The 20,993-nt window shown below is 34.5% G+C and overlaps 1 protein-coding gene across 1 annotated transcript; it reads right to left on the bottom strand.

Annotated features, from left to right (window-relative positions):
• Positions 1-79: 79 nt before the first annotated feature.
• CTH (cystathionine gamma-lyase) lies at positions 80-20,708 on the bottom strand. The gene is made up of 12 exons (XM_039838587.1): positions 20,360-20,708; positions 17,466-17,547; positions 15,810-15,905; positions 13,918-14,027; positions 11,781-11,912; positions 8,409-8,466; positions 7,897-7,974; positions 6,644-6,796; positions 5,216-5,337; positions 4,006-4,058; positions 907-1,045; positions 80-642 (listed from the first exon to the last, which is right to left on the bottom strand). Exons 1-12 carry the CDS (start codon positions 20,525-20,527, stop codon positions 622-624), a joined length of 1,212 nt encoding a protein of 403 aa, XP_039694521.1. The 5' UTR covers positions 20,528-20,708; the 3' UTR covers positions 80-621.
• Positions 20,709-20,993: the final 285 nt, after the last annotated feature.

Below are 20,993 nucleotides of genomic sequence, written 5' to 3'. Positions count from 1 at the left end.
AATACCTCTAAGAATTGAGAATTAAAAGGGCCCAGGAATATAAGTTAATTCCATATAATATAGGAATATCACAATGAAATGCAATTGATAATTAGATTTATTTTTTAAAAAATAGTAAATACAACCTTAGATCAGTAAAATTTCACAGTAGATTTTTCAAGCATTTGATTTTTGGCTTATGATAATTAAGTGTAAACCATTGCTTTGAGTGCTATTTTCAACAATATGCAAAAATCACACTTGATTTAAAAACATTCATTTAATAATTTAAATTCTTCAGAAAACATTAAAAATGAATTACCATTATATTGTAAACATGATCAATATAAATCTTAAGCTATGAAAAAAAGGACACAATCCCAAAAAGCAACACAAACCTCACCTTCTTCAGAGGTAAATGTACACCAAAATTAACAAAAAGATATTAACAGAATTGACCTGTCAATGACAACTGTTTTCAACAGGGAGGATCCCTGGAAGATTACAGTTATGAAAAGTAATGAGGTGCCTTAAATTTTTCACTTGAAAATTCTGCAAAGGTTCGTTAATGGTCCATTTAATTATTCAGAAGATTTGATCTCTCAGGAAGCAATTTCTAGTAGCAGTGCTGGAATGCTAAGTTCAACTTGCATTTGGAGGGTGCTGTAATAAGAACGCATAAGAAAAATAGGTTATTAAACCTGCAGGCAAACTTCACCTCTTCCAAGGGCTCTTTTCTGAATACTATCATCATTTAAATCTGTACTTCGACTTAGCTCCCTGTACATTTATATACCCTGTCTACTGTAGGAAGAGAAGAAAAAAATCTTTAAAAGTTAACAGGCCACTCTTTATAGAGTCACAGCCCCAAGATTAAGCACACACACATGCACACACAGCAACAAACACTAAAATAATAAAACTTACTGCTGCCTTCAAAGCTTGATCTAGATCTTCCAATAGGTCTTCTTTATCCTCCAAGCCCACAGAGAGTCGAATCAGTGTGTCACTAATTCCAAGGACATCTCTGTGGCTCTTAGGTAGTGATGCATGGGTCATGATTGCCCTGGAAGAGAGTGAGCAAATTTTTTATCACTAGATTGTATCAGTAAAGGTATATGGTTATCTCATAAATTGCAATTATCTTCCATTTTTTTCTATTCTAAATATCAAATTCTTCACACATCCAGAATTTTTCACAAACAAAAATATTTGTGAAAATTATCTTTTCTAGTCATTATTTTAAGTGAAAACTAAGGTCTTCTATCATTTTTATACAATCAGTAAGGTATACTCAATCTAGACACTGGAAGTACCAGTCAAGCAAGAGAGAAAGACATGGCCTTCAGAGTATGGCTGTTAATATCTTGCCTGAATGAGGCCTTGGCCAGAAACCATACACCCCATGACCAACCAGTTGGCCTTACAAGAAGCCTCTTGGACCAAGAGCCAGCCAGAATTAATTGGATCAATGAATTGATCCAGAGCTGGACTTTCTAAGGCAGATCCAGAAAAGGATTTCTAACCCAGGATCACTAGTAGCTGGCACTGTGTATTAGGAATTCCAGCACATAATCCATGTGTAAGGTAAAGCACCTACTATGTACTATAGTAAGAATTGGGAAACCAAGAAGAATGAGATATTTTCTTTACCCCAGTTAACAAAGCTAAAGACTGTGACAATTCCCCAAACAGAATAGTCAAGAGCAAATGCCAAACCAGTATGGATAGTACAGACTGCCAGATTTCAGAGGAGGAAAAAAATCTCTGTGGGGGAAGCATCATAGAGGAGAGGCTTATAGTCTCACTGAGCCCTCATACGTACCACCACACTCATCATTTCCCTGAACACTACCAGCAACAGTAGCCCAATCTACTTTCTCCCATCTTACTTAAGACCCATGGAAAGAAAATCTCAGTCATGGTCCAGAGGAAAATCTCAATCATGGTCTGGGTAAATGGGTATCACTGTAATGAAGTTTTACTAGCAAACATTCCTCCTTAAAATGTTCTGCCTTTAAAGGCTCTTAATTCCTTAAAAGAGAGTACACACATAGATATAAGAACTTAGGCCTCTGAGACCAATAGATTTGAGTACAAATCTCAGCCTCTCCACATACTGGCTGTGTGGTCTGGTCATAATTATCTATCTTCAGAGTCAATTTCCTTATCTGAAATAATAATAGCTATCACTTTTGTATGTTTACCATGAGGCAGGTACTCTACAACTGTGTACATTAATTCATTTTTCATGGATAAAAATTAGATATAACATCTATCACAAAAGGTTGTCAGTCATTAATGGAAGGAACATAATGAAAGGTACCTGTAAAGCACTTATCGATGCCTAATGAAAAGTAATAATTCATAATAGTGGTTAACATTTTGGGGGTACTTAGTATGAATCAAGGCATTAGCTTAGGAATTTTCCCCCGACCGTGTTCTCATAACAACCCTAAAAGCTTGGCACAGTGTTATCTTCATTTTACAACTGAAGAAACTGAGGTTGAGAGAGCATAAGTAACTTTTCAAGGTCACAGAATTAATACATGTTTTCAGGCTGGGAGACCAACCCAGTGCACATTGGCTCTGCTTCCTCCCTTCCTTTTTGCAATGCTGCACTAGTTGCAGCCGAGTTGGGAGACACAGGAGGGTGATAGAACAGACAAGCCCTGACCTAAATTCACTGGTCTACTGGAATCAGGGTTATGGCCTAGCTGGAACATCTGAGGGCTAAGCAACTTTAAACCAAATCTCTAAACAAATCAGGACATGTCTTTTTAAAAGAGCTTTAAAGTAATACACATTACTATGAAAAATAAACCAATTTCATATGCTGAGTGTGCCCTCTTGTGCATCCAGACTCACTAGCAGGCATTTCCTTGAAAGAATAACAAAAACCCATTTTAATTGTTTGAATCATTATTTGAGTACCACATTTTTTTTTAACTTTCTAAAATTGCCTGACTCTCTTTAGAAACTGTAAACTACTACGAGAGCGCAGCAAATGTGCCTAAATTTTGGTAATCCCTACCACCCCTCAGTACAATGCTTCCAGAATATTATTCCGCAAATGTTTATGAAAATTAAAACACAATAATATACCATGTACATTTAATACAATTGAAAATTATTAGCTAATGATGTTGATTGACCCCTAGAATTATTACAATATATGGTCATAGTAACACACAATAAAGTCAAGATATAGTTCAGGAATGCTTGGTGGGACAGGTAATCAATAAATGATAATGATTATTTTAATTATTAAGTCCACTTTATGGATGAAAAAAATTGAAGCTCAAAGGTTAAATGGTAGAATAGGTCTCAAGTCCAGATCCAGGATGCTTTTATCTGCCTTCATTGTACAATCTAGAGAGTGAAGGTGCTAACATATTCCCACATGACATTTGAGTCATCAGCAAAGCTTTCTGAATCTTTGCTTGTCTGTAAAATAACTTGTTGGACTGCCTAATCTTAGGCTCCTTCATATTCTCATAATCTCTGGCACTCTGATAAAATTAAATGAACTGACTGGATCAGACAGTGAAGGTCCAGGAATAACAAGTTAGGTTTGGGGTTTACCTGAGGTTGAACAGAAAATAAACATATTTGATGGGATCTAGTTGGGGCCTTCCTCTGACAATCAAGGTGTGGAGATATTTCACCAGGAAGTCATGAAATCAGCTCTTCAAGTACAAAGTCTCAACCTCTCATCCTGGGCAGAGTGAGATAGTACAGGTGACCCTGGGCCAAAGGCCAGAAAGCCTACTACCATACAATTACTGCTGGAATCTCCTTCTGGCAGAACAGGGTAGAGTAAGGATAAGCAGCCCATAAAGAGACATTAGATTTTATCACTGTCTCCATTCTATTGAGTTAGAGTCCCTTCTGATTAGACAGTGCCATGCTGTTCTTATCATTAAACATCTTGAATTATTCCTGATTTTAACACACTCCTTTTCCAAATGATCATTAAAGCTGACATCAAACTTAAAATACTGAGAAAAACAAAAATATACTTACGGAAGCTCAGCAAGACTCTCATATCCCCCCAAGCTCTCAGCGAGTGTAAATAACTAAAGTAAATGAGATATTAATTTAGATCTTCCATTAAAATAAAAATACAAAAACCTAAAAATAAATGCTTTTAATAAAATGGCCCTAGGACAAAGGATGGAAAATAGTGGTGATTATGAATAAATTGTAAATTAGGCAAGAAAGTAGGAGAAAAAAATGAAAAGAAAATCTATAACAATGATTTCATTAATGAGACATATATTATGTGTAAATTTTTTAAAAATTAAAAGTTGATAAAGGCGAATTATGCATACCTCCTATATGTTCCTAATTTGGCCCTATACTTAAATAATACTTAACATGAGCTCTAAAATATCAGAAGTATTATATTTGAGACCTAGCTCTGTGGTTACCCTTTAAATAAAAATCTCTAAATGCCTTTACACTAGTTTGTTAATATGCATCACTTATTAAATTAATACATCTATTCAACTCCCTCCTGGAATAGAAGGAAAAAAGAACTTAGTTTTTTTATTTAGTGTTATAGTATCATAGAATTTTATAAATACCTTTTTAAAATTACTCTCACAACTATATTAAATTAAATATGAACTAATATCTTTCTGATTTTGGAGGTGGACACATTTTACATATAGGGTCTTATTCTTTAGATCCACAGTATTTAAAACTTAGTCTATTGCACGAGTTCAATGTAGGTCCAGTGCAGAAGTTACAGAGCTCTCTCTCTCAGGACCTCTGAGAGCTTCTCCCTTCTGTGAAATTTAGACAAAGGCCTCCCTTCCCTCATCCCAGGCAGATGTTGCCTGGTAGGCACAGAGTTAGGAAAGACAGACCTAGGATGGATTTCAAAGAGGCCTTTGTGCATTGCACTAACTGCACACTACTTTGAAGTTTCACACAATATTTCTTTGGAAAGGGGGCTTACTTTTAAATAAATTTGAAAACCAAGGCACTACAACATTCTGTCTCTCTCAAACTGATGGCACAGTATCTGCAGAGTTAAGTAAATAAATTTATTTAGACACTTGCTACGGCACCAAGATCATTTTCCAACCCAATTCATTTCATAATAAGGTTTGTGGGTGTGACCTACAGGTACCAAAAACATTAATCTGAGTTGGGTGGAAGTGAGATATAATAAATTGCTGTAAGAAGGTCTTACTTCTACAATTTAAAAGCCTATTTGCAAGTTTACCTTCAGGTTCTTGAGGAAGGTCTCAGCATGCTGGAGAGTACCCTTAATATAAAAGGTGATCATTCCTGGGCAACCTGTGCACTGACGCTTTGCCAGCTCATGCTGAGGATGAGAGGGCAGCCCTGCAATCACGAGTTACAATAAAAGTCTTATTTTAGAGTCAAATATGTAATTGCACAACAAAAAAAATTCACTTTTTGCTTATGTAAACTGCAAATAAGCCTAATGAGCTTTACGTCATGGTCACAACTGGCTACTTGTTCTGGCCTCAGACTCTTATCTGTCTAGCTTCATCATGATCTGTCTTTTCTACCCTCTCCATGCTCTAGCCATACGAGCTTTCTTAACACCAGCAGTTACCACGCTCCTTTCATCTCAGAACATTTGCAGCTGCTGTCCCTTTAACCTGGGACATTCTCCTCACTGACTGTACTTCCCTTTTAATTATGTCCTTCTGTAATTTCTTGCTTAATATCTGTCTTATTCACCAGACTAGTTCCATGAAGGGAAATCTGTTTCTTTTGTTGATAATTAGATTCTAATTCCTAGAACAAAGCTAGGTCCATAGATGGAAATTAATAAACATTTGTTAAATGAATCTGAAATGCCTTATCCTTTTAACAAATGCTACCCATTCTTCAGAGCAAAACCCTAAATGTTTCTTCCTCTCTCCATTTAAAATATACACCAGTCAATAGTTCTTTACGTAGGGTACATATAGGGCATTTAATCCCATATATATTCCTACTGTAGTTTATACAAGTTCCTTGAGGGTAGAGATTTGACTTAATTTTCCTGTACACCCAAGACTACATGGCTAGATACCTCAAGAGTTTTAAAATAACTAAATTTACTTAAGACCACCACAATTTAAAAAACTGGTAAAATAAATTCAAAGAGTAACATGTAAGTCTGCTAACTCCACATGAGCATTTCTAGATGTTGTAATTCAAAAAGGAATTCACAAAGGAAGAGAGTTTGGGGAGATTTTGGTGCATAAGTATCAAGGCTCAAATTGATATGTATCAAATCCCAGCATAAATCAAATAAAAGTTATGCCTAAAGCAGAATAGCAGACTGGCAAGATTATATGCAAATCAAGTGGAAAGTACAATGTTGCAATCTTGGAATTGGTATACACAAACCTTTGTGCTAAAGACCATTAACGGGAATATTTAATAGGTAAGACTAATTTCCTAACATCCAAGTATCCACTAGACTGTAATTAACACAAGACCAGACCCATGTCTATCTTCCATACCAGCGGACCCACCACAGAGATTGACACACAGCAGCATTCAGTAACAAATGAACAACATAAAAATATATGAAAGCATCTAACTCACAAGTAAATGCTACATAAACAGGATGCTTAGGATAACCCTTAAAATTCCCAAGAATATGTGCTTAGAAATCAGATTAACATACCAGGATAAATAACCTCTGTTACCAGAGGATTTGATTCCAGAAACTGAGCAACTGCCATTCCATTTTCGAAATGCTTCTGCATTCGAACTTGTAGAGTCTTCAGACCTCTAATACAGAGGTAACAGTCAAAAGGAGATGGAACTGCTCCAAGAGCTGCAAAAGGAACATAGTGTGAAGGTAGAGAGGACCCAGAAAATTATCTGACCCCTCTTTTTCATCATAGTGTTTCTGAAAAGTTAGTTACAAAGCTCAATGTTTGAATTTTATGGGGGAAAATTAATATATCAAGTCAGAAGTGTGAGAATGAAGCAGAAAATATGCTTAGAGAAAAGGGCTTTAAAATGAGAGGAAAAAGTATCCTGAAAACTATGTACAAACACAATGAAACTTTTCAAATATGAACATAAATAGTCCTTTCTATGATCTTTATGAAATGATATACTGCACATAGTATAACCTTGTTATTTTTTGAAAACTTATTACAACACATAGAGAAAAAAAGTAGTTCAGTTCCTATTATTACTGAATGCTCTACTAGCATTTTATTTAGCTTTTGTCGAAAGCAGCCTATGACCTCATATGCCTCCAGGATAGGGACCTCACTCCTACTTTTTATAAATGAAAGAAATTTATCAAGCAATAAATTTTGGTTTCCCTTCTCAGTGCCCCCTTTTTGTTATCTTAGTACTTACTTCCTTGAAGGGCATTTTTATTCCTAATTATGTTTGTATCTTACGTGTCTACAAAACTGCAATGGTTTACGAAGTCTCTTCAAATAACCCCTAATAGTACTTGAGATAACTAAACAATCTAAACAGGAAGTGGTGTTTAGACATCTGTTGGAAAAAAACGTAAGTTTATATCTTAAGTGCTATTTAAAATTAACCACCATTCCAGATATAAAAAGTACAGTATAAGACAGCTATATCAAATGTTTTGTTATTTTTTAAAAAATCCATTAAGTCTTAAAATTAAAAATTCACTTGGACTTTACCAAATTATGATCAAAATTAACATGGATTTGAAAAAAATAACAAAACTTGTCCTGTGTGTCATGTCGTAAAGCCCTGTTATGCTATAACTATATTTTTATAACTCAATTTTTCTACTTTCCTCTAAAAATCAGAATTTTTACCTCTATTTCTCATTTCTTTCTAAATTCATAGAATGCTATCACTTAACAACATTTAGTGGAAATACAAATATTAAATGTAGTCAGTCTGAGAGCATAATCCAGACTTTTTAATACTTACAATTTTGCAAGAAACGGAGCCTATTATTGAGACTCTCAGAATTAACAGACACTAAGCCCATTACAACATCGCTGTGTCCTAAAACAAAACCAAAAACCTTTAAGTTAAAAACAATGCATGTTTATTCTTCATTTTATAACTTCTAATATGTGACTTTCACTTGAAAAGACTCTCCAGGAAAAGTCCTATAAAATTAACTTAAATAAACTTTATTCAACTTGATAGTAGCAAAAGCTATACCTAAAATAATAAAATAAAAACCATAAAAAGGTAAATTTTTTTAAGCTATAACCAGAATAAAAGTATAACCTTTAACAATGCATTTTAATCTTCTGCTCATAAATCATGAGCGTAGTTTTATCTGCTATAAATTAAATCCTATATTTAATTAAAGTATATATTTTTTACTTTCTACATGAGTCACAGAGAAAACCTGAGTAGTAAAAGAAAAGGAATCAAAATGTCATGCCCTATACTATTTTTCATCTATATATAAACTCTGCATATCTTACCATTCATATATTTTGTTGCTGAATACATACAAATATCAGCTCCCAGAGCAAGAGGCCGCTGAAAAGAACAAATGGTTTTTATTTTAAATAAGAAGTCACTTGAAAATATGAGTCATTACTTGCCTATTTGCTATTGTAAAAACCATTTCCTATTCTAACTTTTCAAAGATACATGCTTCTTAAAATTTTCCAAGATCTCTGGTTATTAATTTTCCCTTTCTTCCTTCCCACCAAATAAAAATACAAAGTATTAGACAGAGTATTCAATCCAAAGGCACTTTTTTTTTCCAGAAATAACAGATAAACTCAGGTTGACAGGTCTCCTGAACCTGTTTCTTTAGAGCAGTTGCTGACTGGCTCCTATATGTACTACCTACAGCAGAGATGCTGGCATTTCGTGACTTAGTAAACACATAAAACAACTGACATCAACATTCAGCGATTGTCATGTCAAGGAAGATAAAACCAGTATGCTGAGATTTTTAATCATTAAACCTGACAATATACACTGTGCTTATTCACTTGGTTTGCCATGATCTTGACTCTTAATTACTCTTCAATTATACTAGTTTTGCCAAGTTTAAATCATTCATAAAGAAATTTGATTAGATTGTTTTCCTTCACCTGTAAATTAATCCTTTAGTCTTTAAAATGTCTTTGATATAATTAATTTATTCACTAAACAATATATTATCAACATCTTTCCATTTATATATTCTTTAAAATAAAGTGTGTGTATGTAACCTCATTAATTGCTTAGTCTTTAGATGGTATTAGTGTAGAAGCTATGGGACTTTTCCATTTAGGCTCTTTCAAAAATAGGATGTTGTAAGTAAGGTATTGCTCAAAGATTGCTCTACATATGTGTTTGCTCATCTCTAAAGTGTTGTGGTCAAACTAGATGATGTCTAAGGTCTTTCCTAGGACTAACATTCTGTAAATTCTTTGTTTGAAAGAAAAACCAATAACTAACATCTGTTGATCTCATTATGTGCCAAGAACCATGTTAAATATTTTATATAACCCAGTAAAACACTGTGCACAATATTCCACTTAACTCAAAAGAAGAGGAAAAGGGACTAAGAAAAATAAAACGGATTACTCAGATTAAAAAATCTGGTAGAGCCAGAGCTCACGCTACCTGAATGCAGAGGCTCTACTCTGAAACTTTGTGCTGATATGTCTGTCCATTTTGCCTTTCGTGAGATGCACAGAAGATCCAGACAACAAAAGTCAGGCAAGAAAAAGAACATATCATTTTCTTGAGGATCAAACAATGAGAGGACCTTTACAGATCTGCTTTGTGAACCAATCCATGTGTTTGCCTAGGAACAATGTGATTCTGATTAATTCGACTGGACTGAATCCAGATTGAAATGAAGCAAATTACCGTCCTGGCATGAGTAATGTAATGTGGGCTTCAGAAAGGTAGAAAAACTGGACCTATTTTAGTGAAGGTAATTGGAGAAAGAGAGCCAGGCCTAATGAGTAACCTGGGCAGGCCCAGGCTAAAACAATTCACACCATCTCTTTGGGAATGTACAGGATTCACTGTGACTCAGCCAGATCAATCCTATGCTGTATAACTGGCTTACTGTAAGTGGTGTATGGGTTAAGGAGTTGGGATAAAGAATCTAAGAATGAAGATCACCTGGGACAAATAAATAATGCCAGAAGATTTTCATTTAGAAACGAACTGCTTTACCAGTTTTTCTGCTACAGGAAGAGACAAGCAGCAGCTAAAGATACATTCAGCCCTCCATATCTGCAATTCCACATCCATGGGTTCAGCCAACCACAGATGAAAATATTTGTATTTGTACTATGTAATTAGGCCTAAGATGGTACTGAAAGTGTATAGAATTTTTTTGTCATTATTCCCTTAATACAGTATAACAACTATTTACGTAGCATTTATATTGTATTAGGTATTATAAGTGATCTAGAGAGGACTTAAAATATATAGGAGGATGCGTATGGGTTAAATGCAAATATTCTGCCATTTTCTATAAGGGATTTGAGCAACTGTGGATTTTGTTATCAACAGGGTGTCTTGGAATCAATCCCCTTGGATATTAAGGGACAGCTGTATATCATGAGTCAAAGGTAAATGGTTCATGAAACTATTTGAAGGCTATTTAGCCAGGAAGTGTGTTTCACAAAAGGTGTCTGTGTAGTCTATTAAGCATAGACTACACATAAAACGTGGTAGGGTCTTCTGAATAAAATGAAGGAAGGTGAAGAACAGGCTTATTCATATTACCCAGGGAGTCAGCCAGCTACAAGAAGGCAAAAGCCTGGCCCAACTTCAGGGACCCAGAAAGGTGGAAATGTAAACAACTGAGCTTGTAAACATCAGCCTAATTGAAGAGCTGAAGAAAATGAACTAGGGTTTCAGTAACTCTGCATAATAAAGGTGAACTACAGGAGGTGTAATAAGAATGACCACAAGGTATAGGGTGGAAGGAAAGAACAGGGAGAAGGTAACTCCTAATAAGAAAAGGAAACAGAGTTAAGTTACTCATAGGAAAGCGAGGGAGAACAAGCAAGAAAAAGTCAGCCAACTAGTTAATAATAGAGATCCTAAGATGATCTGACAAAAAGAGCAAACCAAAACAAAAAGGAAGAAGAATCTAGAAAAAGGCAGGAGAAAAAAAGGAAAGGAATGAATGACAAGTGGGAAGGTTTAGGTAGAGGGAGAGATGTTATGTATATGGTAGGTTAAAAAATAGATAATTTAAAAGGAGCACTATAAATAGCTATAGCTACAATGTGAAACATGAAGTAGAAATTCATCATGCAAATAAAGTAGAGATATAGAGGGCTAGGCATAATCTATGGGTTTGAGGGAAGAGAAACTAGAAAGAAGAGAAATGAATAAATAATATGTGTGACACACATAATATGTGAGATGTCACTGAGTGCAGCTTTTCTTTCCTTTTATTTGGAAGGTTGGTCTATATACATATGTGTGTATACATATATATAAAGGCTTAAGTAAATGAGGTGTGACTGAAAAATAATATTACCAATTTGAACCTACACATAAATATTCAAGTCCCTACTACGTACAAAGCACTGACAGATAAAATCACAAAATAAGGTCACATCTTCAGAGTTTACTCATCCTAAGAAAACCTAAAAACTTGAATTTAAAACACAAAAAGTCCCATACAAGATATCAATCTAAGGAAAAGAAGAACTTGTTTACATTAAAATCATTTTCAAACTCATAAAATCTAATCATAATTATTGATTAGACCAAGAATTATAATTATACCTTTTCTAATATTAGTTATTATTTTCTCAACCCAATTATAGGTGTCTGTGCGGTCTATTAAGCATACCAAAAATATATATATTTTCATTTACCTGGAAGTATGCTGACATAAAAGTATTATCCACAACCAAAATAATGTCTCCATGTTTATGGACAGTATGTGCACAAGCTTCAATGTCAATCATCTTCAAGATAGGGTTTGTGGGGGTTTCAATCCAAACGAGCTAAAACAATTCAGTAAATGACAATAATTTATAAAAATACACTGCAAAAACATACATCCCATATATTGTAACCATCAGTGACTCTACAGTAGAAGAACATGGATAATTAAGTTAAAAGGTTTGCATCTGAATCCTAGCCCCCCAAAATTTCTGAGTGGTCGTAGCTAAGTAACTTACTCTCTCCATTCCTCAAATTCTTTATCTATATAATGGCATTTGTAATATTTACCTGATAGAGTTAACTGTTGTAAGGATCAAATGAGATAATATACATATAAGCCGAGAAGTATGAAAGTTAACTATCATAATTACTTTTCATAAAAAAGAGGGTGTATTCTGAAGACATAATTCAGTGTCTGGGAATTTTGTTCTGAAAGATAACAGATTGTTTAAGGTTACATCCTAGAATTTTCATTAAAGAGAACCCTCTCTATAATGCCAAAAATATCCTTAACATTAACTTAAATAATGCCACGTGCACTAAAAACTTTAAAATAAGTATCCAGTACTTGAAGAAGAGAAGTGACACACACACACAACAGAAAACCTGGCTACAGCTCACTCAGATATAATAGCATATTTATCTGTATATTCCAAAACCTAGCAGGCACATAGTGGATGCTTGATTGTTATTGAAAAGGTCAAAAAAAGGAGAGAATGTTATTTGTTAAACAAGGTGCCACAGTATTGAATGACATTATCTACTGCTTTCTTTTTAAATGGGTTAATAGTACTTTTTTTATGACCTATATAAATAGGCAAGAGATCTGGTTTAATACTCTTTCCTACTCTAGAATTTTACTGTAGAAAAGATAAAGTAGTTAAAATAATGCATAGTCTACCAGAATTGAATTATTTTTAAAAATCTATAAGAATTATTCCTGGGTAAAAATTTTTTACTCTCACTCATTATAAAAAAAATAAAATAAAAAAAGTAAATAAATACAAAGTAGATTTTACATGCAAAAAAATCTTCAAATGATGAGGCAGATATTTCGGGGGTGGGGGAAATGTATTAATTTGAGTCAGTAAAGAGCCACTATATAAAGTTCTGTTGACAAGAATTAATATACTCATAATTTGCTTTCCTCCCTTAGAAAGACTCAGATGAGCTATTTTAATAAGTATCTTTTTTCCCAAGCAAGTTCCTTTGAATATAAACCTTAATCATTCAAAGCTCACCTGGTGTTAATATTCAAAGTAATTATTTGTGTGAGAAATGATTTTCATTTCTTTAGCAGTCACTGCAATATAATCCTAAATACAATTCAAACCTTTTAACCATTAGCAAAAAATCAGAAAAGATTGACTTATAAAAGACAGTGGTCCTTCTTTTACCTATGTAGAATTTAAATGAGGTTCCCGAAAATAATATTGCATATGCCATTTACTCAAAACACCTTCTTGGGCATACAAGCTTCCCAGGACGGAGGCTAAAGATTGTCTGTGGCCCTCCCATTCCCTACTTCTATTATTTTGCTGATGTGTTCCTTAGAACCCTTAAAAAGCCACTATGCTAAGGGTTTAAGGGCCTTGGTAAGCTTCCTTTTCTGTAACTCAATTTCTGTGATGACTAGCTTAGGAATGCAGTTAAGAATTGTGTGCTTTTGCTAACAAATTGTTTTAATAGTTACCATGAACTGGGTACAGTACTAAGCATTTCATATGCTTTATATCATTTAATTCATACAACCACCCTTCTATAAAGCAAGTACAATTATCCCCATTTTGCAGATGAAGAAATTGAGACTTTGGTTAAAGAATTTGCCTGTAATTACATACCAACTATGATACAGAATTAGAATTTGAATACCACTCCAGAATTCATGTACCTAATCATTATGCTACAATATCTAAGAGACACCAGACCTATCTTACTCCTATTGTTGCTTTCCAATGGCTTCCAATAAAATTTACTATTCAGATTTAAATTATGTTCCCTAATAAACAGAAATAATAAAAACAAAACATGACAGGGGAAAAAAATAAAACCGAAAACAGTTACCTTGGTTTCTGGTGTAATGGCTGCCTCTAGTAGTTTAGTTTTGGAACAATCAACAAAAGAAATCTTTAATCCAAATTCAGATGCCACCTGCCTGAAATACCTGTTTGTACCTGAGACAGAGGAGAATCAGATAAAGTGGAAAGAATATTTTATTAAGAAATGTTCATTCCTTGTAGATATGAACACTTATATAAGGAAGTGTCAATCACCAATAAAAATACAACTAAAACCAATTCTACTTCGGTTAAATAGTTTGGTTATCATGTATAGTGAAGAATATAAGGCTTGGATTTTAAATTACAAGTTAAAGAGTCAAATAAAACACACTTGATATCCACACCAAATGGCATGAAGTAGAGAATGTTTCTCAAAACACACAATCTCTACTCTTCAAACATTAAGTGGCATGCTCCCTGAAACAATGTCTTTTTAAACAATTTCTTCCTAGTATTCAAATTTAAAATAAATAAATCAATGTCAATGAAATGTTCAAAATAAATTTTCAATCTGATTATACTTTAGTAATAGGAAAGAATTGGTTATTATTCTTTGTACTTTTGCAATCTCTTTGTTATGTGGTTCTAAAGGCTTTAATAAATAAATGAGACATTGTAAATCAAACGACTAGAGTTTCATAGTGAAAGAAAATAAATCATTCAATTTAGGATAATTTCATTTATAAACACTGTTCTGGATTTGATTTTTACATATGCAGATATAAAGAAAAAATTGTCACTGCTGTTACTGATAGTCAACAATAACAACAAGAGGACACATAGTCTATGTTCAAAAATATCATGGACTTTTGATGTTATGTAGACTAATGATAGGTATTATAAGTTTGAAAAATAATATAAATAATTGTTAAAAATTAACAGAAATTTTCAAGCTTTTGTGCTATATTGCCATGAGGTCTTAATAATGCTTTATAAAAGTAATTAAAGTTTTGAGATTTTATCATACTATGGTCTATCATAGAGACCTAAGATAAATTATATAGCACTTTGTAAATTTCTGAGAGGGAGTCCCTTCCTTCAAATAATTTAGACTTGACTTTTTGTTCAGAAAAGAGATAAATAAAAATGATAATAATATTCTAGAAGTCACACTTCTAGAATATTATTATCATTTGTAAGCATTTGTAATACATAGCATATTTACAAAATTTGCTATTGTTTTGAACTCAAAAATTAGTCTTGCTTAACGGTAAGGGCAGTCTGTCTTCTTTACCTTTCTACTTGCCACTTTAAATAACTAGCATTTAAACTCTTTAGAATTAAAGTTCTTAAATTTAGATCCATGGACAGGGCTTTGAGCAGTGAGACCCCTTGACCCTAAAATTTAAATGATAAATATTGGGTGTTGTCTCAAGAACACTTTTCGAGAAAGGGGTCCCTGGCATTCAACAGATTTTCAAAAGCTTCCCTAAAATCAAAAGGGAATTTAAATTCATACAGAAGGCTAAACTACAAAAGTGAGAGACAATAAAAGGATGGGTAGAGTTAAGCTCTTTGAGGGTGTTAGAGATCATCTTCACTGCAGGTAAAAATTTTAAATTACACTAGTAAACATTGTCTTCTCTACAGTAGAATACGTCTAAAAGTTGTTCAAGTCCTACATTCTCATGTGTAAATGGGGTTAATAATTCTACATTCTCAGCAGCTTCAATAAAATATTACTAAACTGTCTCTCTTATAAGCAGTTCCAGAACATGAACCCAAGTATTTATGCTTCTTCTTTACCAAGCCTGAGCCAGCATAGAGGTGTCCATTACACCTTTGAAAGATAATAAATAATCAATAATCTTGGCAACATTGTTAACATAATTCAGAACCTACTTTATTATCTTTAAATATCCGCTGATGCAACACAAAATATGACAGGACACTTACCTCCATACACATCATCCATACAAATAATTTGATCTCCTGCTTTTAAGAGATGGGTAATAGTCAGAGTAGCAGCTAAACCTGAAGCAAAGGCCAAACCTAAAAAAAAAAAAAAGTTAGAGTAAGCTCGATAGGTTAAAAATACCTGCAGTATTTACTTGCATTACTTTATGTCCCTCTCTCTGCTGATAAGACAGTCATCACTGCTGAGTAACCAGAAGTCTCCTGATTAATACCATTACGAAATCTCTCTTTCCATTTCAAAGATAAAATATCTTTAAAATAAAAAATATATAATTCTGCTTTGCTTATAACATTTCTCTGAAACACTTTGAGGAAATAATTCTTTATAAAATGCTAGGATAAAAGGCCACTGCCAATTAAATTACAGTTGAAAAATATCAAACTCTAAAGAAATTTAAAACTCGAGGAATGGAGCTAAGATATGATTCATTAACTATATGGTTATGCAACTGAGCAAATAACAAAATTTGGAATGAGACCTAAGATGTGTCTGATAAACTTAATAAATTGAATTTAAAAAAAAATTTTTAATGTGGAATCTCTTTTAAACAAATGTGATCTCATGTTGAACAAACATAATACAAATGAATAATAATAAAAAAAATAACTGATATTGTGCACATTAAACACTGTAAAAGAAAATGTCCTGACAAAATATCACGTTGATGATAAAAACCACCCATGACTGGCAGAAGGGATAATCCAATTAACTTGAAAAATAAAAATTATCATGAAATTGTCTCAGAAAAGTTTAGGTTAGGATAACAGTTCTCTACTAAGCAGATCTGTGGTCCAACAATGGATTCATATAGAAGGCTAAATTTTAAAACCTAGTTAAAAACAATGTTTTCTGGACTCCATTTGAAAAGTGTCTGACATACAAACTCTCAGCCTTTATACCTCCTCCAGGAAATAATGTTCTCCATACAGTACTAAATTTCAGCAGTTTGGCGTTTAATCTCATCCAGAACAAAATCAACCCTTCCCCACCAAATCTCAAACAAACCCAACATTCACTTTATTAACATTTCTAGTTCCTATACTCTTGCTGTGAGAAAACTCATGACTCTTATTTTCTATTCACTACTCTGTCCTCATTCAGTATTACTTGTATAAAAAAAAAAATACAAAGATAATTTAGCAGCAATCCATCTCCTTCATAAAAACAAAACAAAAACACAAGATTCAAGGAATTAATCCCTAACCTCTGAGAGCACATTATCAATGACACCTGCCTACTGCAAGTGTCCCTTGCTGCTATTTTCAGACACAAATTATCAGATGAATGAACCAGAGTATAAGAAAGCTTATTTTATCAAGGTAGTGTTATAAAACTTAATTATTATCTATTTTTACTGACAGCTTCAGATAAAGAGTGCATTTACATGAGTAACAAATGGCAAATTCTGCCATTTTGCCTCTATTCATATTTATTTTTACCTAATAATCATACATATGCATAGTCTACCACCTGTGGCACCTTGGGCAAATAATTCAATGTTTTAGTAAAATAAGAGTTTTGAACTAGGTAATCCTTATTTCATTCCAAGTCTACATTCTGTGCCTCTATAATTTTCTCTGTACATATAAGAATAGATTCTAGACTTCACAAACTTTGAAATGGAAATCACTTACTATACTTAGCTCCATCCAGTGCTGCCACTGCTTTTTCCAAGCAATTCCTGGTGGGGTTTCCAGAACGGCTATATTCGAAACCCTGAAGAAAAGAAGTCTGAGTTCATCCCAAAAGATTTAAGTTTATTATCAGAGTCCTAACATGGAAAACTCCATGACTATTGGTTCATCCTTCCATAACGATTTTTTATTTATTATGACATGTCTTGCCATTAGAAGCATAACAGTGCTATGACTATAGTGGTGTGGAGAGGATCTGAAGCCAACCAAACTGGATTAGAATTCTTTATCTGCCACTTATGAGTTACATGTCAAGGTTAAGTTGCTTAACATTTCCTGGAGTAATCTCAATTTCTGTAAATGGAAATAAAATAGACATATCTAATTCATAGAATTGTTGTGAGGAAAAAAATAGATCATGTATAATAAACCATCTCCATGATGTTTGGTTCATGCTAAGTAATAGATAAATGGCTGTTTTTATTATTAGCACTATTATTATGTTAGGCTTACCTTTCCTTATTAATCTGGGGACATCAGGAAAAGGAAATAACCTGAGCCAACAGAGTAAACCTAATTCTAACTGTATTTCATTTCCAAAGAAGTAAGTGATTCAAGTTCTGTTTAGCATCCAACAGGAAGCTATGAACAGGTCCTACAAATGCTCAAGGATCAGATCTTAACTCTATAAAAGTGACAAAAAATAGAGAGTAATTCCTGGCAGAGTAGCTCCACACAATACTTTTTAAAATTTTGCATTATGTTCCTTTTATGCATATGGCACCATACAATCTGTATTCATCCAGTTATTTTATTTAAGCCTCATGATCAGCTTTGAGGAAAGTGAAGCCAAATATTACAGGGAGCATCAGTGTCAGAATTCAAGCCCAGGTTTTAAACACTGATGAAAATCCTATAATTTTCTCTCCTGCCCCCTATAGCATTTAATAAAACACAATCACTTTACACCTTTATTTCTGATTCTAGAGCTCCCAGTATTAGTAATACATATTTTTAAGTTTTGTTGCTTTGTTTGTTTTCTTGTTTTTGACAAATTGAATGGATATATTTTATAGGGCTCCAGATATTCTTTACCCTCCCCATTATCACCTACTTGATGTGACCTGCAGCTGTAATCACCAGACAGAAAAAAAAAGTTTGGATTCATGTGGCTACTACCACTGCCACAGAAAAGTACCACTGTTTCTATAAATATTCACTGAAGAGATTTAACTTCAGTAGATCAGTAGGAAAAGAAGCATATTTCAGAGGCAATTTCCCACTCTCTCACCCATTCAATAGCTTTCCAAATGGAAGTAGAGAATTAGATGTGTCTCATTCAGCTTCTCAAATTCTCTTTAGTGCTCTGATTTTTTATTGGCATTTAGAGGAGTTTGTGGAATTTACTATCCCTCTGGTTCTCTGAAAACATTTAATTATTAATGTCATAGCTAAATGGTTAACATTTCTACTAAATGCTTTGGTGGCTACACGTTCACAAAACTCTACACTAAGAACAAATCATGTGCTTGGAAGACAAATTGTGTACACGTATTGATTCCAAAATATAGTAGCTAGAAGTATCCTAAACCAGTTGTAGAAATGCCCTTAGAAATCTACCTCACAAAACAAGAGGTTGGTTAAATCTAAAAGAATTTTCCTCAACTTAATATAACACACTAAAGAGGATTTTGAAGTATAATCAAGGTTTTGGACCTACAAAATTCATTTAACTATTTTTTTCTCATCCTCAGCAACTTTTAAATACTCTAAGATCCATCAAGTATGCTACCAAAAGGGAAAAAGCTATGTGATTAACCAAGAGGGCTCTTTCAGAAGCCTTACATGTCCTTTATCAATGATTCTGTGTCATTCCTTTTCTACAAAAACTGCATAATACCTGTCCTGCTCTCTTACCTGGTTGTTGTGAAGGTAAAATGAAAAAAAAAAAAAAAGTAAATGTGAATATCATGAAATACCAAACTACTGAGCAATTGTAGTATACCATACAGTTTAACATACATACCGACAACTTATGTGGTAGGTAATTATTAACTCCATTTACACAGGATCAGCCTGAGGCTTGAATAGGTTAAGTAACTTTGCTCAAGTTTACCCAGTTCAAAAGAGGTGGTGTTAAGAATTCAAACCTAGGTTCTCTGACTACATGATTAGTGCTCCTAAACACTAAGGCACACTGCTTAAATGATGCAATGGGTTAGATTATGGTAGCGTTATTGGAATACAGTAGCCTAATGCCTAATAGTGGGGTTCTAGAGCAGGGCTAGAATTCCAGCTCCACCTCTTATTAACTCTGTGGCCTTTGGCTGATTACTTATTCCTAATTCTCAGTTTTTTCATGAGAAAAATGAGAACCTAATTCAGACTAGGGTTGTCAGGATTATCTGAGACAATACATGTAACACACATGATATAACACATATAGGTATATATTCAGCACATATTAAGTCCTCAATACCCATTAATAATTGAATACAGCTATTAGGAATGATCTTGATTCTAGGTGAGTTAATAAAATTCTTAATTTTTTTAGCTGACTCATTATACCTTTATCATTGTTGATGCTGAAGGAAGTTATTGACCCTCAGTTTTGAACTGCATATTTGCCAAAATCACATGAATTTCAGTCCAAATCTAGACGACAAGTTGGACAAACTGTTCCTTCTAATCCTGCTCATCAAAAGAAATATGATCACTGGACCATCCAATACAATGGTTTACTGCAGGGAGGATTACAGGTGTAGTAAACATCCTTTCCGGCTGCCTCTCTGATGTATAAGCCACCCTATAAATTACTTGGGTGCCTTTTTAACTTGTAAACCATCTCTCTTTACCCGCCCATCCCTGGACCGCCCGAAGCAGACCCAGCTTACCGAGTGCTGGCCAGGAGCCCTTTGCTTGAACGTGGTGGACAGTGAGATGGGGGGCACTACAGCCTGGGAGGTCCATTGCTCTGGTTCCTGGCCCACATGAATGGCCTGCGTAGCGAAATGTTGGAAGCTAGGCAGGAAACCGCGTGGGGAAACGTCTTTTTCCTGCATACTGAGCTGGGAAAGGTGGAAAGAGCGAGGAAGATGAAAGTAAGAAACCGGCGCGTGGAGGCTTGAAAGAGACACAGAATAATCAGGCGAAAGAAAGCTAAAGGAAAGCCGGGTGACCAGCAGGGAGCACGCAAATGCCGGATTCCACACCTCGGTGGCTGAAACTTTATTAGCAGGCTGGGAGGGTTGCTTTCACTGTGGGGCGGAGCCAGCACGACCCAATGAGCGAAAACTCCGACGCGGCCCCCGCTCCTCATTGGCTGACAGTGGAGGCGATGCCCCGAGCGTCGGCAGGACCGCCCTTCGCAATGCTGATTTTGGAGTGATGCCGGGGTGGGTGTTTCCGCGTGGTATTGGTCCCTGCCGACGAAATTCCCGAGTCCGGCCCTGGGTTAGGTGCCATCTGATTCCTGTGAGCCACCCGGGCGTCTGAGTGACCTCGGGCCGGAGGTTCGCGGGAGTCGTG

Source organism: Pteropus medius, unplaced genomic scaffold, assembly GCF_902729225.1.
Source record: "Pteropus medius unplaced genomic scaffold, Ma_sr-lr_union100, whole genome shotgun sequence".
NCBI lineage: Eukaryota > Metazoa > Chordata > Mammalia > Chiroptera > Pteropodidae > Pteropus > Pteropus medius.
The sequence above is the reverse complement of the archived record's forward strand: the minus strand, read 5'-3'. Positions and strand labels throughout refer to the sequence as shown.